The following is a 21,415-nucleotide window of genomic DNA, read 5'->3' on the forward strand; positions in this document are numbered from 1 at the left end:
ACTAACTTAATGTAAATGCAGCATCTTGACCGTTTCCAAGATGCTCACAATGACAATTCTCACACACTAATGTTTAGAAGGATGTTGTGTTTACTATGTTCATCTTCTTAGCCTTTCAGCATGGTAACATTTGCAAACTGAGACTAAACATAAAGCAAGAAGAATTGAATGGTAATTAGTTTTGCAGGTATTTGGTCAAAAATCAAAGTTTTTTCATTTGTGGTCAACATCTGATCAATCACACAGAGGTGAGGAGAAGCTGTGTAGACATTACAGAATTTGTGGTTAACCTGGTGTTCTCTCTGTCAATAAATAGACGAATGGGGATAAAGAAATAGATAAGTGAACCTGAAGGGGGAATTAGGTGAGACGGAAAGACATGGATGCTGTTATCTCACAGTGTGTCTTTCTGAGATGGAGATGGCAATAGAAGCAAAGAGAAAAGCCTCCCAATTTCATAGCGTTAGAAATTAGGTCAGCGGTTGAGCTGATTTAAGGTTGGTAGATTGGGAGAGAGAGACTACAAAAAACATCCTTACACTTAAACTCTTATACCATCCAACACTAATCTGTGATGTTCTTCGCATTTGAAGTCAAGCCTCATCATTGAAATTTTTAGTGTACCTTTTTATTCTTCAACCTGTCTCCTCTACTCCTGCCTCAGTCAGTGGTTTGATATGTTTCCCAGAATAACCCACACAGTGTTTTTGTGGCTGCATTGCTGTCTGGTCTATGGAGGCCACTATGGGTGGACAAATGAATGTTTGCTACAATTTCTTCCCCTGCGACTGGTGGATGTTGGTGGAAAACAGCGTTGTTTTTTATATTTTTTTCAGAGGAATGGAAACTTTCAAATTCAGTTACATTTGATATCTTACACACTGCAGTTATTTATCCACAGTAAAAAGTTCACAACCAAACAACACCGTGGGCACACACATTTTTAAAGCTGCACTATATATCAATAATGGGTTAAATGAGTTTGTGTTGTGTGAAAGGGGTCACTCATAGTTACACATTCACAGATAATTATCACCCAACACTGCAGTTCTCCTCAGCTCGACAAAGCTCTTTAGCCTATTTTTTTTGGTTTTACGGCCTTTAGCTTTATTGTTTTTGGTTCAGGCTCTCATCAACCCCTGTGTTTTTACGAAAAGCTCCCATAACCCCATGGTACAGTTCCTGCTCAGCAACAAACAGCAGACTGGCAAAGTTATCAGCCAGCTATTGAACATAGAGGAGCAGGAGTTGGTGGAGACCAAAACAGAGCTTGAGTGAATATTGGACTTTCATTTATCAGGTGGACACAAACATAAAAAGGAGTGCTTATGTTGCTCCGTATCTGCTTGATGTGTAAATAGGCAACATGTTTGCCATATCAACTTTATAAGTGGATAATATGTTAGCGTTGTATTTACAACTTATCCCACTGACCTCAAGTGGCCAAAAAAACAATAAATACCGCTTTAAATATTTTAAGGTAGATTATCTTCAAAAGTCCAATATCCTGACAATCCTTTCATCGCCTCCTTTGTTGCATTGTTGGCTTTAAGTGCAAAGGAAAGTTCGTTCTGAACGGCTGTCAGTGTTTTAATTTATACTTTGTGTTTTTGTGGTGTTTATTTTTTACTAAGCTATTTCTCCCTATAGTATTTTGTCAAACTAATACCACACAAATATACCTTTGTGCTAATTACATCTTCCCAAAGTTTTGAATTTTTTAATGGCTCAGTAAGGATTTTTATTTATAAAACTCTTTTGCATGATATATCTATGGCTGGGCCAATCATTGAAATATTTCTGTAGTATCTAACATGTCAATTTCAAAAGCATATTTCACCGGCATCAAAGTGTTCTGGTCTGCTGGGATCAGGGCAGGTATTTGCAGTAGAAACTAAGACATTCCTGTTTTTATTGAGTGGGAAAGTTTTATTGTACCCTCAAGAGGCATGCTGTCAGGGGATTTGGTGTACTTGACAGAAATGTAGAACATTGTGTCAGAATAGAGATTTACTCTGAAATCAGCTTGTGTCGTTAGGAATAGAAATATGTTTGCACTCTATCAGCTTTCTTCTTTATTTCCCCTCTCAACCTCTCTAACCTTTCTTTATCTCAGGGCCAGGCAAAGGTATTTGCATTGCTGGAGGGTTTAGACTCTGTGCCTGATGATGCAGAGGTCTACATTGTTTTGGAAGGATCTACACTGGTCCATGTCACCATGGCTCAGAGTGATGTAATGCTCTGCTTTATAGTGCCTGGTATGTTCATGTGTATACCTGTGTGTTATTGTATGCATATTGGGGTAATTTCTGTTATTAAAAAGGGAGAATGTATTTAGAAAGCCATGTTCAGACATTTAACTGCATCCCGATAATCCCATGTTTTCCACTGCTGTCTGTGATGTACTCTGGAACAGTATATCACTATTTGAATCTTCGCACACACACATGCAAACACAGCACACGCTCACGTACATACACAGTCTGTGACTTGAGGTCTGGAAAGGCACAGAATCTTATCAGCTTCCTCTCAGGAGGGAAATGGCTCCATAAACAATACGTCAACATTACCGAGCCTCTATGTAGGTTGACACAGACGACAGGCAGTCCTGCTGGCTTGTGCATTTTACAATAGCTGAACTAATAAAAGCAGGTCTCCTTCTCCATCAAAATAAGAAAAGATGCATACATCAGTTTACATAATGAAAATCTGAGGACATTTTTAAACCACATTCAGGTTTTGTATTTGTGGCTTGTTAGCTACAAACTGTTTTCATCTATTTATCACAGACTTACTATTTTTAGATTTCTTTGCACACAGGTGCCCCTCAAATTCGGCTCATTTATTACAGTGACTTGAAACTGCTTACGGTGACTAACTCTAACCCTCTTATATAGGCGATTAAATATTTAGATTGCTGTATTTTTGTTGCATGAGAAGACAGTTGCAGCCAGTGCCTTATCATAAAATTAGGAATAAATATAGATATAAAGATGTATATATGGGTCCCATACTGTGTGTAATTGCTCTTTTCCATACAAAGAGATCTGCCCTGAGCAAAGTCTGGCTTTTGCCATGTTTTATCCCTCCTTAGGACATAACCTGGCTGAGGTGGTCTCTGTCCAGGCTTATCTGTGCTCTGAAACCACACCCCTCACCTGGGTGGGCGGAGCTTCACTGGAATATGTCCAAGATGATGCTCAGGTAGGGACAATACACAAATATGATCCTACACAAACACGACCTCCTTGTCAGATGTAATCATCTCACCTCAGTTGCATAGAAGTAGTTTTAGAATTGCTGTTGTTTTTTGCATTGCATACCATTCTCAGGACCTGGCTGAGCACCTGGTAATCCACGGACATTGCCTGAGCTCCACAGATCACAAGGAGCTGAGCTGCCTCTTCAGCCTGGGCGAGGAGAGCTCTCGCTGGGCTATAGATCGTCGCGTGGCCTTGGCCATGGCCAATCTGGATATCCCTCCAAACTGGAATGTACTGGGGAGCCACAATGGAGATGGTGAGAGCAGGAACAGGCATTTCTGCAAAGATTTGTTAATCAAAAGCACACCACATTTGTCTTTTAATATACAACAGTGTCTGTGAACATTTTGAAATTCTAAAATGTTTACAACGGTACACATTAGATAGATAAAAGATGAAAACATGCCACCTTGCTATACAAATTGACAGATGAGGAAGATCTAGGAACATTCTAACTATTATTAATAATTATTAATAACTAATTATATTTTATTATTCACGTGTCAGTTCATGAACAAAAAGTCTTGTGGGGAGAGATAGTTGACAGGTTTTGTCATAACCTAATCTCTCAATAATCACACTGGAAACGTGGAGCCGGTGCTACCCAATGAATGTGAACTCTTCAACTCCCCTCCACCCCCCTTTATTCTCAACCATCTTTCCCATTTTCCATGATTATTGAGATGAAATCGGAAGTGAACTTGGTCACATGTGCTGTTCTGTTAAATTCATCAAAGCCAATTAAGCACCATGTAATGTGGTTAATGGAGCCTTTCCTTCTGGAAGTCGCCCTAGGGAGAGCTTTATAAATCCAAGGGAAAGTGTGTTTATGGTCGTATGTGTGTGCGCACTGACCGGCATGTTTACTAGATACCACCATCTGTTTCTATGATCTGAGTGTTTGTGAGGGGCCACCTACATAAATAACAAACTAGATTTAGTATTAACATAGTTACGGCAGTCTGTTTCATTGCAGCGTCTCCCTCTCAATGTCTGCAGTTAATTTGATAACACTGCTTATGACATCATTCTACTGCCAATGTTGTATGCAACTAAATTATCAATCCCTTACTTTCCTTTGGTACTTACCATTTGTTTATAGTACATTCTACCTTTTCAAAGGGACTAAGAAAACGTCCAAAACCTGATTTTGTCAAAAAAAACTGAAACAGCATTTGATCATGGAATTATTATTTTGCACTGGACTGAGTGCAACCATAAACCATTGAGCATTGACATTTTTAATACAGCTGGTTAAAGTTTTACCTTGTGAAATCTGTCTTTATAGATCACAAAGGTCTGCACCCTAAAGGCTTGTGGATGCAGAACATTCTTGGGCAAATACAAAAAACGGAGTACTCTAAATTAAACCTTTTGAATATAAAACTAAATTAATATCTTTTGAAATTAAATTAAAGAAATAGTTTTGACGCATTGGTTACCCTACAGTATGTAGGTGAAACAGGCTTTTATTACCTGTCATCCTTAGGTTTGCTAACATTTTCTAATACCCTGTAGAAAACAAATGCAAACAGAAATATAATCTTTTCAATAAGTGAACTAAAATAAGTTAGTTTAGATTAAATATGGAAGATCCCACCTCAAGCCCAATTTGTAAAATTAGGTCATTTTCAAAATAAACTGTAACCTACAGCACAACACGCGGCATTTAAATATCCCCCCGTAGCAAATATCAATTGTGATGAGAGTTCAGTTTTTTATAAAATATTGACAGAAGTGTTGCTTTTTTTTTTTACATTTGAGCCTATAGTTTGCGGTGTAATATCCCATTAAACGTCCTTTAGTCAGTGTCAGTCTGTACCGTATGACCAGTGTTTCCATTTGCTAGTGACTCTTTTGCCCTTGCCACATTTTTGCAGTGTTAGCAACTGATTCCGACAGCATCTCTCTGGCCTCTTTGTACCTCTGTGAGTTGCCTTGGAGATGTAAAAATTAAAATGGTGACTATCAGACACTGCTTATTGTTATCAAATTAAATGGGATCTTAAATGTGTATCACTTCTACAGTTGCCTTTATAATTGTGAATTATTTTTGAATTACTGTGGAGTAAATCACACACAATTTTATCTGTGAGATTCAAAAAAATTGTGATGACACATCCCAAACACAACAAAGCTGTATTAGCAGACAGAGGCAGTGGTTACAGTAGACACTCACTTTCACTAAAATACATGTATCCAGATATTTGATTACTAGTTAAAACCAAACATAAATATGATAAGCTTTACTAAATTTGTTTAGACTACAGAAGAGTTGTTATTATTGTCAAATAAGAGGGAGTTAATTTGATGAGGATCTAACAAATTTCCATTGACCAGGCTTCGTTTTCCTTTCAATAATAGTACTGTAAGATTATGGTGACTTTATGCTGCAGTTTAAAAAAAAAATGCAACAGTGCCTTTCGAAGCTTACTAGCTGCTTGACTGCAGCTAATTTAATGCAGACCAGTTACCTGGACACAGATCTTGTTAAAGGTAGAGAGTGGTGGGCACAGAAATAAGAAGCTGTCAGTCACCACTTCGTCAAAAAGTTTTTATTGCTTGAAAGTGGGTCAGTGGACCAGAGCGATCTAGTTCTGTGCAAGAGAAGAAATCAATCATTGCATTTTAGGTTAATTGTCACGAGGGGGTGGTTACCAAGAGTAGATTCTTGATATGTTAGTTTCCTGCTGTTTTTCTCACATTTCACCACTTGCTGTATACATTCTTACTGTTAATCTCGCCTCTCTCTTCCAGTCAGATGCTGTCTCAGATCCCATTGCATCCTTTTATCTCTGCAGTTATATTTTTTACGTTATTATATTTCTCCCCTCCTCTCCAGAGCACAGTCTCAGGGAGTCTCCCCTCCACCTGGCCGTGCGATGGGGTCTGTATCGGCTGGCAGAGCTGCTGCTTTGTCAGCCGGGGGGTCTGATGGCTGTCAGTCTGCCAAACGAAGAGGGAGTCACACCGCTGCAGCTGGCTCAGACAGCAGGCAGCACCGAGCTCCTGGAGCTGCTCACACAGTAAGATTATGAGATCAAACAGGGAGGGACATCGGCAAGGGTAAGCTTTTCTACAAATGTAGAAAGAAACCCAGTTTGACACTTTCTGTCTCTCCATTCATCTATTAGTTATACCTGCTTGTCCTTTTCAAAGAGTCCCAAGGGTCAATTCCAGCTGACATTGGGCATGAGGCGGCGTACACCCTGGGCTGCCATTCAATGAAATGGCTGACACATAGAGATGAACAACCATATCTTGCTCACATTCTCACCTTTGCGGGCAAAGTTAGAGTCACCAATAACCTAACTTGCTTGTCTTTGGACTGTGATAGGAAATCACAGTCCACAGTAGATAGAGCCAGGGGGAGAGCATGCAAACTTCACAAATTGCATTCCTTAGATCTCTTGAATACTGTAAATATGTTTGAAGTTTTCATAAAATGCTAAACACCTGTTAGTATCACTTGTCAAAGTGTTGATGAATGCTTTGTGCTCAATCAGTCAGGCTCTATCTGGATCCATAAATCATGAGCACAGCTTAACACGTAGGCCTGTTTGGCTTGAAAAACCAAAAGACCATCATCTACACTGAGTATTCTGATGTCTTTCTATCACATTTTTAATGTTAAAAACATTGTTCTCTAAGAATATCAAGAGAAGTTTTGTTTTTTTAAAGTTGTGATTAAACTAATCCACCTGTTCTGCTGCAGCCCACCAAACCCTCTAGCCACGCCTCCAGCAGGTCTGTCTCAGGTGTGGGCAGACCGGTCCCGCTTGCTGAGGTTCTGCCATGATACGGGGAACCTGACTCTGACCGTCCGACAGAACCTGAGGTGGAGCTCGGAGGAGAGTCGGCACGCTGACATCCTGCTTCTCAGAGACCGACTCAGAGATGAGGACTTCCTTAGAGAGGTGTGTTTGAGTTATTAGTTTTGTCTGGTGCTGGTAAAGCTACTTCAGGTAAAAACAGGATTAAAACACTGTCAATTATGATCTGATGTTCAAACTCGCATAATTTATACAGTCAAAATTATTGGACTTTTCTTAGGGGAACGAACAATTCTAAACTGCAACTAATGCACCTGGAAATGCCATCAAATATAGTCAGTAGTAAATTGTTTAATTTCACATATCAGCATTCTCTTACCTTAACATCCCCTTTCGTCCCCCAGCTCAAAGCTCTAAGGAGGGAACGGGTGGAGACCATCTTAGTGAAGAACGTGGAGAACGGTATCATGCCTTTCCTAATCTGTTTTGTGGGATTTGAGAGGCCTTGTTGAACTTAACCATCCAGTGTTAATTTTTCTCTTTTATGTTGCAATGGTCTGCCATTTTTTGTTCTAGTGGTTTGAGGACAGATACTGTGGCTTAAATCAGGCTACAAAATTGATAGACTTTGACTGCTCTCCTGTGGGGTTTTGTGGTATTGCAAGTCTGTGAAAAAAATGAAGGAAGGGAAAGGAGAAGATGAAAGTTGGAGATTTTTGTGGAGGACGCTGTGCAAAGAGACAAATGTTATAATAAAAAAGAGGTCTAGTATCTTGTGTGAACTGTGAACTCGAACAGTTCAGTGAAAGAAGATTAAATGACCACAGGCAACCAAACATTTCTAATCTTTAATTCACAGTTAAAGTATGAATCAATCTATTAATATAGTGTGCAAAATAACACAGCAAGCACGCTATATGTTAATAAGTAGTATTAAAACGATTGGTTAAATAATCATTTATCAAGTAGTCGGTTGTCAGAAAATTAATCAAGAAATAACATTTTACAGACATACGCTTAATCCGAAAATTATTAAAACATTTACCAACAACAGATAATTGATGATGGAAATAATTATACATTAAAGCCCTATCTTGTGTCAGGGGATTCTCATGGGTATATATGTTAAGACATGCAGTAAAAATGTGAATTGAAAATCAAGTTAGTTCAGGAGGAAAGTTGGAAGGTAACATTCTCTTTTACAAGCTTGCTTCTTTATATCCTCTGTCTCTCTGTCTCTATCCCTCTTGTTTTGGAGCCAGCTGGCATCACTCTATCAGACTTGAGTCAATGTGTTTTACTTTATCACACTGAGGCACAGAAAGACCTTTATCAGATTTTCTTTTCCTATACATTACATCCACTCCTTTCTCACCCTTTTGCTGGTTGTTTCCTTCTCTCATGTATTTTTTGTTTTGTCTCTGACTTTCTCTCAACCTTTTATGGGTTGCTGCCACCTCTGTGGCATTCATATGCCTTTACATTTTTACGTGACCCCAGGCTTCGTATCAAACCACCCAAACACTAATTACTGTGAGTTGCTGCATTGTTTCTGGTAAGCATTGATACACACCGTGTCCTTTGATCTGGGATGTACATGGTAGTTAAATAAAAAGAAAGGAGATCAGGGCCACACGGTTAAGATCTCCCCAGGTTATGTAAAATAAGACTTGGTACACATCGTTAAAAAACAAACATCTGTGCTTACTTGAGCCTCTTTTGAAGTTTAATGGTGGCTGAATGTCTGCATCTGAGCATGCTTTTTTTTCTTTCAGCACTGTATTCAGATATGAATGGAGCTGCTGTAGAAAAACATGTGAGTATTTGATGCATAATGTTTCACATGCTATCTACTAAATTATCACCAGCATATATTTAACTCATACTGTAAAAACCCATGTGTGTTTAAACAGCTTTATCTGATGAGATGAGATATATATGAACATAAGTTACCTGTTCTTCCAAACCATTCCAGACAAAGTTCGGGCCTTTAACTATTTTGCAAAAACAGGTGTTGCTCCTGGATATCAAATTTCAAATTTTAAAACTCTAAGCTCCATTCAGTCTCAATGAACATCTGCATCAACGAATGGCACTGACTGCTCCTCAATGCTCCACATTGTTTCACTCTTATTGTTGAGGTGTTGGAGTTGGCACCTTGCAAACGCCACTGAATAGCTGACTTTGTGAGCAGTCAAGTGTATATTTCATGTTTTGAGAGGTGTGGCGTGTGCACATGACTCCGGTCATCCAATAGAACCTTTTTTTATGTGATACAGATGGTTACCTAATTGATCTTTCTCTGTCACACACCTAGGCACTCGCCAAACACTTGTGTTTTTGTACTTAGTTCTGCTTTAGTTTTTGTGGTATGCTTGTGGTCTGATGAGAAAGTCTCACTGAGGAATTGTGCGTGTTATTTGGTAAAATGTTCTCTGTTTCTTTAGGACTATGAGGAGTCGCTGATGTTTTGCCTGATTGAAGAAGACGAGGAGGACGATCCATCAAAGTCTTACTCTGGTAAAGATTTTATTTTTAAAGTCTTTTTAAACTTCCCTCAGAGTGAGGTTACTTTCTCAGAAGCCTGTTTTTAGATATGGTTATAATGCTAGAGGTTGCGGTGCCTCAGCTCTAGATCATGTTTTGTGCAGACTGAAACTGATCATTGTTGTTTTAGGTGGCGTTATGTTCATAGGAAGTTATCCAAGCTTCTAATCATTAAGTGAGTCCAACTGCAGGAAACGTTTCCTTTCCTGAACAGAACTTGGACGTCTAATCCTCAACGATGGCTGTCTACCATCCCCACAGACTAGAAGATCACATTTCAGCCCCATGGCTTGTCTTGCCCCCCTCTCTATGGAGTTTTTGGAGTCTTGTCACTCTGTGTTTACAGTGATTGTGGCACTGAGAAGGAATCTTGTTAATGCAACATGTAGAGAACTATCCTGAGTCACCCTTTTCTTGCCAGCTGTTATAGTGGGCCATAAATTAATTCTAACTAGGTGGCTGAAGGTGGCTTTGCTCTGATCTTCTTCTGGACGGGAAGGGAAGGATTTGAGAGTGGGAACATCCTGCGGGTTAATAATTGGCTTGTATTGCTGCAGAGCAGATTGATGCCTCAGTGAAAGAATGCTGTGGTTACAAGCTGAGGCTTCAGGCTTTAAAACACTTGGCACTGGACATCTGCAATCTTAACTTCCCTTGGCTGTTTTTTTTTTCCATGCTATATGCTTATGTATTTTGTATTTGTGAGTGAGTGTGTGTGTGTGTGTTTGTTGGCCGGTTGAGGATTTTAACATTTATCTGGTCTTTGAAGACCACATGCCTGTGACCTTGATTGGTTGCTTTAGATGTTTTTTGTGGTTCAGAGAAATAATGCTGGTCACTTAAATCCAGTTTTCTCCTCAGCTGCCCCTCAATGTCATGTTTAAAATAAAAATAAATAGCTAAAATTAATAATAGCAAGCAATTACAATGCATATTTCACCTTTGAGGCATTTCAATTCCTCATTAGACATTTCTAAACTGTCGGGCATAATAAGTGACCGGCAGGCTGTTATTTTTTTTAACAAAGAAGTGATGCATATAGTGCGATTCCAGTCTGGTTTTATCATTTATGCGTCATCAAATAGACAGACAGAACTTCTTCAGCCAGAGCTTCAGCAGGGATGAGGAATTTTGAGCCTAGCTGTCATGTTCCCCCTGTCTTCTTGATGTCAGCTCTTTCCTCTATCTGTAAACTACTGTAACTTCATTGGCATGCCTGTAATTAAATACATTATTGCCACAGCAGGTTGTACAAAGTTTACAAAGTGTAATGGTTCCAAACTTAAAAAAAGGACAAACGTCTCTTATGTCTTTCATCCTTCTGCCACCCCCCACTTCCCCTCACCCTTGCCCTCTTAGTGCCCCCTAAATTCAAATACCCCACCCAAAACACACACTTGCCCCCAAATACCTTTAAACACATACAAACAGACAGACTCATGCACCCGTGCCCCTAGGTCCCATCCTTCCATGTCAGCATTTTAATGTGAGATTAGTGAATAAACAGCAAATGGCACTTCATCCCAAGGAGGTCTGCTCTCCAGAGCTGAAGAAAGGAAGAAGGTCGGTGTGTGCGTGTTGTTAGTGTTTGTGTGCACTCTTGTGTTTGAGACGGAAATGCAGTGGGAAGAGAGCTATGAAAGGGCAATGGGGAAGTGAAAAAGGGGGTGTACGTGGCCAGGGCAGTTTTCCAGCAGCTTGTTGAGATCAGGGAGAGGAGATTCTGTGTGTGTGTGTGTGTGTGTGTGTGTGTGTGTGTGTGTGTGTGTGTGTGTGTGTGTGTGTGTGTGTGTGTGTATGTGTGTGTGTGTGTGTGTGTGTGTGTGTGTGTGTGCGTGTGCGCGTGTGCGTGTGTGTGTGTTAGAGAGATAGGGGGAAAAGAAAGGGAGCAAGAGAAGGGATTTCTGATATGGATAGTTTGGCAAGGTGACAACAGACAATGAGTGCAACGCCAGGAACACTAACAAGAGTCTCCTACCCCGGCTGAGGGATCTAATTGGAGAACGGAAAAAGGATTAAACCTCACACAGACCCCACAAAGGCTGCATTAATGTTCACTAGTACAGTGCCAACACCCCTCCACATACACACACACACACACACCCTCACCCACACAGAAACTACTTTCTTTAGTCTCAGTGTACCACTGTTGCCCTCCTCTGCATATATTCTGCCTACAAAACCCTCCTCGTCCCCCTTTTCTCTTTTTTTTTTATCACATTCCTTTATGTATGTGCATTTATAAACCCATTGGGCGTCTTTCCAGAATGCCATTGTCAGATTTGTCTCTTAAACCCTCTTTACGCTCCCTTTCTGTCACTTTTACCACCTCTATCCAAACCTACTTTTATCCTTGCTGCTGCAAACTGAGCACTGTACTTCTGCAAGTTGGCAAAAGGAGAAAAGGGGGGGGGGGGGACGCCATGGAAGAAGAAAACAGCAGTGACACTCACTGCTGTCTCCATGGAGAGCCTGCTGACCTGGCAGACTGCTCCCCCCACGCTCCGATCCCCTTTCCCCCTCAGCTTGGCTTTGACATGCTAAAACATAGAGAAAGAGACGGGGAGAATGGAGTGATTGAGAAGGACTTCTCCGACGTGGCATAAGGCATATTTGGGGTGCATGGTTTATACTTTGGAGTGTGTGTAATGTGCAGCTCCACAGCCTGACATATGGCACTCATGGACATAAAGGGTTCATGATTTTTCCCGTGTGTGAGACTCACCTCCGCTAAGCTGTCTGCCCTCATGTTTGTCTTTTCTGTAGGTTCTGAAGTCTCTCCTATGTTTGACTTTTAGACTTTTGCCTCTTTCTGTTTCTCTCACTCCTTCAGTCACCCTTTCCGGCAGTCAATATACTCCTCCCCCCTGCTCCTGTCAGCATGTGTTGATCTCTCTCCCTCTCCCTCTCCCCCTGTCCAGTGTGTGTTAGACGAGTGACAGAGAAAGAATTAGAGACCCAAAGTTTGGCACAGAATTGAGACGAGCAGTCGGAAAGACAGGAAAAAGTGTTGAGAAAAGGAGCAGAGGAAGAGGAGAGCGTTCGGTGCAGGCTCTGTCAGACAGTTGGTGCAGAGTTGTTGAGGGGGAAGGGGTGGATTTTAGGGGGAGGGGTGGCAGGGGGAGACAGAGGGGAACATGCTGGCTCACTCCTGAAGTGTCACAGTGTCTACAGTAAGGCTCTGGAAAAGGAAAGTGAACACTGCAGCTAGTCCGCAGTCTGTTCACACACTGGGAAATGGATGTAAACTGAGGCGCTGTTCATTTATTTATCACACATCTTGAGCTGTTTGGATGAAGATTTTCTTGAAGACAGCAAATCATGGATTCTGACTCAGATTCTCCTTTTAACTACTCCTGGCCCTCTTTCCCTAAGATGAGGATGCTCAAGAAGACGGGCAAAAAAGGTGATTCTGAGATGTACTGTAATTGATAGCTTGTGGAGATCTTTTATTTATTTATTTATTTATTTATTTATAGAAGCAATGTTTTCCACCCTGTCACACTGTCAGTTACATTGTTGGAAAAGAGTTATAGACAGTGTTACTAAGATATTAATTGCTACAGTGTTTCACATTAGATGCATGTGCTTTAATGTCAGTAAGAAAACTGATAATCCTTTTTCAGTTGCATCTCTTTTCTTAAAGCTACATCATTTACTGGTGGAAAATTGAAGACTTTACCCCAAACTGCCCTCCTGGCGCTGGTGATTGTGGTACAATACAGTTAAAATTACACTGTTCCCATTAAACATACATATTCACAGGCCTTCTCTGCAGCACAGAGTCAATCAGAATGAGATAACTGCATGTTTGCCAGTGATGTAACCTGATATCTGACAGCATGTTGGGGAATGTTAGATGTCCACTCTAAGCTGATTGAGTGGTTTTGGGCTTTCGACAGCCTCAGTCCACACTGTTGTGTGTGCCTGAATCGTGAACTCATGTGACTACTGGGGTTCCATAAAGTGTAAAAGGGAGGCCCATTGCTATGTGATATCATATACCGGACTCAGGCACCTGCAGTTCATAATCATAATCAGCATTCTGTCAATGGAGCAGAAGTTTAGTGATTTTTAAAGTTTGTTGTCAATTTTTAGAATCTCAACCCAAATCAGGTAAATCCTACTGCTTAAACTTGGCACACAAGTTTGTTGCTTCATCATTAATTACGGGAGAGCTGAAGTGAAGGCTTAAAATGGTGCAAAATTATTAGGTATTGCTTGTGTGGAATTTAGTGCTTGTGTGTTTGTTGGGAATTGAGAGAGAGAGAGAGAGAGTCACAGAGGAAGATCAAGTTACTGACATTTCTGTGCCATGACTCAACTCTAGTCGTCTTTTCCTCATCTTTCACCATTAACCTCTGCAAGATTATCCAAGTTATTGCTTGTTAATTGTGATTGACATCGGTAAATGTTATGCAATGCAACGCAGTTGATGAGCAAAAACAGCGGCACTTTGTAAACGTTTTATGAACTGACCATATATTCTCCAAGTGGATTTAAAAATCTGAAGTACCTGCTAAGTGAAATATGATTTCAGGTGTCTGGAGCCCCAAGTTTATTTCTTCACCTTGAGGACTGATTGCTGTTCACTCTAAGTTTACCTCTAACTGGATCTCTTGGGCCGGGTGACGCACGGAAATGTAAACACAACGAGGAATGCACAATGTGATGCTTGGAGTGTGATGTTTGACCACAGGTGTCATAACTCAGAGTGGGTTTGTGGATTTTGGTGGACAATTGTTTTAATGATTTAAACGGCCCTCCATGAACGCTGAAGTCAAACAATTGGCTCTCCCCTCTTATAAAGTAATAACACCCTCTGTTTTGATTCTTTTAAACTTGGCTTATGTTCCTCTGCTCCTAATTTCTTCTAGCTGTCCAAAGTGACAATTGTTTGATGCGGTGCTTAAAAAGAGACTTGCATCATAAAAGAAGAGACGGCACAGACAAATAACCCCTTCATACTCATAATAAACAAGCCTTGGTGTTTATGAAATTAACAATTATGATTCTCTGTTTGTCTTGAACATTTTGATCAGCACACCAGCAGCCTCCAAAGAGAGTAAACCTTGAGAAAGAGCCCTTGTGACAACCCTGCCTCCCCCCTCTTCATCCTGCCTTCCTCGATCTCTCTCTCCCAGGGGTGTGCATGGGTTGAAGGGTCACTCTCTGTGTTTTACTGCCCTGGTCTGGAAAGCTGGCACTGACTGCTGTCTTTGTCTGGGTCTCTGTAAAGCTCAAGCTCTCTCCTGTTTCTCTCTGCTGCTGCTCCAGGCGCTGCTACTGTATAGGGTTGACTTTCGCTCAGGGACATGCTCTGAATATCACATCACTCCAAATATACCTACCTTGAGCAAAATCCAATCACAATAGCCCCACGCATTGCTCTGCATTCCTTAAAACCTTCTCTGACATGGCAATCTACGGACAACAATGTCCGTCTCAGCAATATAAAAACAGCTTCTCCGGAGAAAGATTGATTTTCTGCAGCACTAACTTGTCAAAAATGTGAACTCCCTGGTTCTCTGTTATTTCCCCAGTTAACTAATTTAAACACAGATCGTAGCCCCTGACAGTAATGTTCACTGAGGCGGTGTTTATGGGTCAGAGGTGTGTGAATGATCGGGCCCATGGCAGCCAGCTGTGGCTTTGGACCTGGACCAGAACCCTAACTGTTAGGCCCGTCTGTCAAGTTCCTTAAGTTGGCTTGTATGTAACGGTATCTGCTTTCAAACAGACAGTGGTTTGACCTACATCCAGTATCTGACCCCGTCTCTAGATTTACTGTTTGAGTCAAACTAATCCTACCATACATAGTAGAAGGTGGAGGTATTATGTATCTGGATTCTAGTTCATAAACAGTATAATGTTTTCAGGTGGAACTAAAAAGATCCAAATGTTGTTGTTTTTTTTTAACCAGAAAACAAGTTGTATTTCTGGGTAGTAGTAGTAGTATTCATATTTTGACATTTTCTGCTCATTTCAGGATGTACTATCTTTAAGTACATTTATGTTCTGGGAGATAGGATTCATTTTGAGAGATACTTTGTAACTTTAGAATTGGTGGGCAGTGGGCTCTGTATGTCCTGCAGTGGTTTATCTTAAGTCTATATCTTTACACTGGTTGTGGATGGAACAGGACTCATCTGGTGTCCTCATCAATGTCTCCCTGACTCCCTGTTGACTTTCAGATGTTTTGGACTCACCACCTACAGGAAGCACAGCCAATTGTTGGTTTGATTTACTCTCTGCTACAAATGCTGGACGTCTGCTCCTACTCTGTGGGGCTGGCAGCTTCGAAGCTATAGATAAACTATGTAGTTCTTTTTTAAAAGACTGTTGAGTCTCGGTTTAATATCTGCTTGATGAGTTTAGGTGGAAACAACTGTGCCAAAGACAATTTTTTTCACCACTGGCATTGTTGCAGGCATGGCTTGGCCAGTGAACGGGGAGACATTATTAGGAACGTATAATTTAACTGAGCTAATGAGGCTGCCTCTTCTGGTTAACGTGAAGAGTACTGCATGTTTACCACCGATTACTAATGTGGTTAGAATTTCTTTTTTTCTCCAGTGAAAGCTTTGCAGATTGTGTGTTTTCTTAGCTGCATTTTCCATGCATAATCCTGTCATACCTGTTAGCCGCTGAATTGTACCACAATCGTTTTCTATGTGCGTACTTAGAAGCTCCATTAAAGCACTAAAGGGGAGTTGGTAGATCTACAAATCTTTTGGATGTAAGGTTCTTGTAATTTGGGGATGTAAGTTCCCTTTTCATGTTCATGCGTGTTATAGGTGTTATTTTCACAGAATCAAAATCAGTCAACAGTCAAAATTAGCCTTTTATAGTTAAACTACAGTTTACAGGTTTCAGATGTAACATAGGCCGCACAGCGAGTGTGGTTCTGAGATGTGACGAAGTTAGACAGAAAACTCAAACAATGTGATGTCCTGCAACATGCACTGGAAACTACTGCACATCTGCAACTTCTCATAATTTGGAGCCTTTGAGTTTCAAAGTTCATATGTGACCTTGAAAACAGAAGTTACCTTAACAATTTCACCTCAAGGTTCATTTAGTAGCTGTTTTTGGAGCTTTTAATTGTATCACATTATCTTCATCAGCAGATGGAGGATTGCCCAGTTGTCATGGAAATGTAGTTGTTCACATTTCCATTTTTATTAAAAGCTTTTACAACTTCTCCTTGGGAGCTTTACAGTTCATTGTAAACCATGATCCCAAACCTTCATATTAAGTAGTTATTCCCACCAGTTTAAAGGTTATATTTGATTCAATTTTGTATTTTATTCAGGATTCAACCAGTTATATACTGTACATCATGTACCTATACATATGCAGTACACAGACATGCAGTATACACAGCATGTGCACCATATGCTGTATATACAGTACATTATGTATGGAATAATGGGGTAATTATAATGTTTTTGTTCATGCTTTACATTGTTTTTTACATGTTAATGAGTTGGAAGTTTAGTATATTAGTGTAAGTGTTATAGTGTTTTTTTTCTAATCTCACCTCCACAATTTCACTGTTTATTTTGGCACGTCTCATAAGGTTGTGCAAATAAGCTCAAACAATACTTAACTGTGTTGCATTAATGTCTCATCAAAGGTCTGCTTAAGTGAGTTCTGTGGTGAGTAACATATAGCCTCTTTGTGTTTGTGCATACCAGCAGGTTGTTTTCTAACCAGAAATACTTTCCGAGAAATTGTGTTGTAGAGAAGCTGTGATTTGTGCAGAGGACCATCCCAGAGGGGTTGTGTGTGTTTTGAGAGTATGAGTGTTTTCCCCTGTTTAACATCATAACCAGGCTACTGCTCACAGTGACTCTACTGTGTTGAAAGGGTTTCTCTCAATGCAACTGTGTGCTCCCCGGGAGTTATTTCCACTCACCCGCTGTATTGAAGGCAGGGTGGGTGAAGAAACATGCCTTCTGATGCCCGCCCCCAACTCCGTGCACACCCATACACGTGTGTGTGCATAGATCCATTCGGACAGACACGCACCCTCATAAGGGACTCTTGGTCCTGAACAATGACATGCAACTGACCAGGATGTCTATGTCACTTCCAGTGTTTGTGAGAAGTTATTTGGTGTTGCTGTTGAAACCAAATATAACACTGAAAAAAATCCCCTTTCTCTCTCTCTCTCTCTTGCTTTCTTTTTTTCTTTCCCTTTCTCTCTCTGGTTCCCTTCTTTTCTGTAGAGAAAAGCCAGTCCATTAGGGAGACCCAGGCCCCGTCCCCGACTCTGGCTGCAGCTGCCAGACTGTCAGCGATGATACATGGCAAAGACAGAGTATACGCTAATGCTATGCTGGTGGACCAGGTGAGTCGGCCTGAAATTAGTGTGTCTTTCTGTGTAAAGATATACACACACTTACATACGTTATATAGTCAGTCAGAAATGGATTTGGCTCATATGATGTAAAATGTTCAATTACAGGAGTCAGACTGTTGGATCGTTCCATCTCATTGATCCCACTTTCTCACTTTTCTGTTCCAGGTGGATGACGCTGACATTAAATACCACTCTCCAGGGGAGGGCAGGGTGATCCCTGCACCCCATCTTGGCAGCCCTAGCTGGGACTCCTTCTCCATGACTCCCCCTGACTCAGGGAACTGCTCCCAGAACCAGCACCCATCATCACCCTATAATAGGGACAGGGGAATCCAAGCCCCCGGCCGGGAGAATAACAAGGAGCCATCCCCTTGCATCTCTCCCCCCTCTCCCTTTACTTCCTCCCCGTCTTTTCCTTCCTCCCCCCTCGCTTCCGCCTCCCGTTTGTTCGAGGGAGCACAACGGCATCCAATGCAGCCATTTCTGCCAGTTTCTCCTGCTTTGAACTGCAGAGGATGCAGCTTAACTGAGGATAGCCGGGGCCTAAGGTAGGAAGCTAATGTTGTTAATTATGGATTAAAAAAATTAAAAGCCCTTAAAGTGTGACATATTATATTTAATTGCAGAACTTTAAACGCAACTGGCTCAAAACTGTTTTATTAAAGTGAGAGAACAAATATGCTGCATTGTGGCCAAGTGGAGTCAATTTGTGTGATCTTCCTGTGACTAACCCATTCTTAGACAACAAAGTATTTCTTGACATTTTGTTTAGTGATTGTAGTCAGTGAAGGTACAAAGTGAAGTCGCTGAACATTCCTTCCAGTGCCCTCAGTGCTGCAGGATCTTCTCTCTGTGAGCTCTAAAGCTGGCAACATGCTACACAATTCTGATTAGAGATTATAGCATAATCACTATCCATGGTGATTTTGAAGATCAAGATGATCTGCACTTATCTGTGCACAATGGTGAAGGTCGTAAATGTCCTTCAGCTGAAATTTACTGCAGCCAATATCATGTAAACCACCAAAGTAGAAGTAACATGACTCTGATCAACTGGCACAAAGAGGCATATAGAGCCTCATCTTCTTACTGATCTGATCTGAACACAGTTGTTTTTGTCTACAACTGTGATGTATAATGCCTAGACTTTTGGAAGTCAGTATGTTCCTAGCTTAATCTTATCATGTAGACTGAAGAAGCGACAGTCTTTCACAGAATTGTGTGTGTGTGTTTAAACAGTCCTAGTCTCGAGTTTGACAGTGGAGAAGAAGATTTCCTGCTACGCTCCTACCCCTGCTCATCTATAAAGAAGCAGTCCACCCTACGATCCAGCTCAGGAGAGCAGAAGGACTCTTTCAACACGTCACCAGACTTTAACCACACACACTCTGACAGCACATACACGTCCACCAAGGTACACCTTGATGATACATCTTGTATTGACATCCAACAGAGTTTTTCTCCATGTTTGTGGAAACCCATGTGTCTTGAGACAGAACGACTGCAAAACCCCCCTTCCTGGTTCTTGGAATTATTTATTCAAAACAATAAAACACTGTCTACATGACTAAATTGCCCTCTAGACAAGAAATTTAGAAGTTTGTGTTTATTCTTTTCTGATAGCCTACATATACATACCTCTTAAATTGCTCTAGAGGCATACAACAGTTTTACTTGATACTTTAGTTGACAGATTAGCAGGTCACCTTCGTCAAAACTGTTTCCACTGTGACATGAAGTGCTGGATGCATCATTATTTCATTCAAATATACATTTATTTTTTTAAATGCAGCCGGATTCATACATTGCAATATATATTACAAGCACGACAACTCACTAAAAGCAAAACAGTAAATGCAAAGTCAGACACAACCTGCCCTACAATCATCAATTAATAAGCCCAGACGGTCAACAGCTTAATAATGTGAACAGAAAGTGTGTATTGATGTATTGTTTGGATCTATTGCCAATTTTCCTGTTCCTTCTGATCCGCTTTCTCAACCAGAACCCAGAGGAATCCGAGGTTCGCCTGCGCTCCTACTCCTACTCCTCTCCCAAGGCCAAGCCGTCACGGCCACTGCTAAACCGAGACGCAGCCATCACTGACCTGACAGAAGGTGAATGGACTTTGACCCCTTTGACCTGTGCTCTTTCTTTTTCCAGTAGCCAGCTGAATGGACACATTTTGCCTCGTCTAAAAGGGAGAAGACCAGACAGGTGTAATAAATCAACTGAACCTCTATGAAGTATATGTGTGTTTAGTGTCGGCTCTGCTGTGATCACCACAACACTAGTTGTATGCCAGTGTGCCGCTTTAAGGCTGTGCTTTGTCCTATGTAGATGGTGTTTTCAGCATCAGCAGCCGTTCTCTGCTTCAAGCTTTATCTCTCTCTAAATCCCTTTCTCGTCTCAACCAAGTTAGTAAGTACAAAAACAGCTTCAATTAGCAACTTGGTTGGACGGTGAATATGTTTCAGTGTGGTGAACTACAAGATAAACTGGGGATTATCAAGAGCTGCACAACTTAAAGGCATATCTGGTGTATTTAGCCTTGTTTTAGGAATAAAACAAGTAACAATGCTGCACATTTAGTTGTAAAAGGATTTGCACAGATATTTTGATTCCACACATTTTTGCAAAATTATATTTCCCTTTGATGTCAAGCCTTTTTTCCTCAGTATTGAAACAATCGTCATCTAAATTCCACTCATTTATATGATGATGAAAATAATGAAGTAGAGGTGAATAGGTAAAAGTCAAGTGAATCTTTAAGACTGCACATTTTTTTAAATTTTGAGACCAGATCATTTGAAGGAGGAGTTGTTTCTACCCTGTGCGTTCTGTTCTGCTTCTATTTTGGTGCATATTTTGTTTCACTCTTGGTTTTAATTTTTCCATCTTTGGTGTCATCTGTTTTTTTTATCAAAACAAAACTCTTGTCCTTGGAAATGTAATTGTTTGGTATTTCTCTAAAGAGGTTTGGTGGATCCAGACTGTTTAGAGGATTCTTGTATTTGCCTCTAACTCATTTCCGATGATGGCTTTTAACGCCCTGATTGACTGGCTCATTCACTCACAATCTGTCACAATGTCCTTCATTTTATAGACATTTATTTCTGGCTTACTCATTTGCCTGTCTTTGTTACTCTTCTTTACAGAGCTGAGAGCATTCAGCCCGACTGAGTCTACCAGAGAAAAGAGGTAAAGCCAGTGTGTCATTTCATGAGCATTATCCCCCCGATTGCTCAGACGTTTCTCCCTTTTTAGCCATCAGCCAGTTGGTTTACATGCACACCTATTATTCTGAAAATGACAATGTTACAAATTTGATACAGGTCATGTAAACAGCACATTCCGGTTGGATACAGTGAAGGAAAAAACTATTTGATCCCCTGCTGATTTTGTACGTTTGCCAACTGACAAAGAAATGATCAGTCTATAATTTTAATGGCAGATTTATTTTA

At 40.7% G+C, this 21,415-nt stretch overlaps 1 protein-coding gene across 5 annotated transcripts in view; it reads left to right on the forward strand.

The window, feature by feature from the left end:
• LOC117945472 (rho guanine nucleotide exchange factor 28-like) overlaps nucleotides 1-21,415 on the forward strand; it is a 38,780-nt gene that overhangs the window by 1,824 nt on the left and 15,541 nt on the right. For 4 of the 5 annotated variants that reach the window (XM_034872962.1, XM_034872963.1, XM_034872964.1 and 1 more), the window contains exons 3-15: nucleotides 2,117-2,258; nucleotides 3,095-3,204; nucleotides 3,333-3,519; nucleotides 6,106-6,289; nucleotides 6,979-7,180; nucleotides 7,441-7,498; nucleotides 8,812-8,852; nucleotides 9,484-9,556; nucleotides 17,818-17,939; nucleotides 18,117-18,499; nucleotides 19,191-19,365; nucleotides 19,957-20,068; nucleotides 21,110-21,152. In XM_034872962.1, the coding sequence (XP_034728853.1) occupies nucleotides 2,117-2,258; nucleotides 3,095-3,204; nucleotides 3,333-3,519; nucleotides 6,106-6,289; nucleotides 6,979-7,180; nucleotides 7,441-7,498; nucleotides 8,812-8,852; nucleotides 9,484-9,556; nucleotides 17,818-17,939; nucleotides 18,117-18,499; nucleotides 19,191-19,365; nucleotides 19,957-20,068; nucleotides 21,110-21,152 (1,832 nt within the window). Of the gene's footprint in view, nucleotides 1-2,116; nucleotides 2,259-3,094; nucleotides 3,205-3,332; nucleotides 3,520-6,105; nucleotides 6,290-6,978; nucleotides 7,181-7,440; nucleotides 7,499-8,811; nucleotides 8,853-9,483; nucleotides 9,557-12,709; nucleotides 12,990-17,817; nucleotides 17,940-18,116; nucleotides 18,500-19,190; nucleotides 19,366-19,956; nucleotides 20,069-21,109; nucleotides 21,153-21,415 lie in introns of those variants that run through there. The other variant, XM_034872967.1, reaches the window with a different exon arrangement.

This window comes from Etheostoma cragini, chromosome 5 (assembly GCF_013103735.1).
Source record: "Etheostoma cragini isolate CJK2018 chromosome 5, CSU_Ecrag_1.0, whole genome shotgun sequence".
Lineage (NCBI taxonomy): Eukaryota > Metazoa > Chordata > Actinopteri > Perciformes > Percidae > Etheostoma > Etheostoma cragini.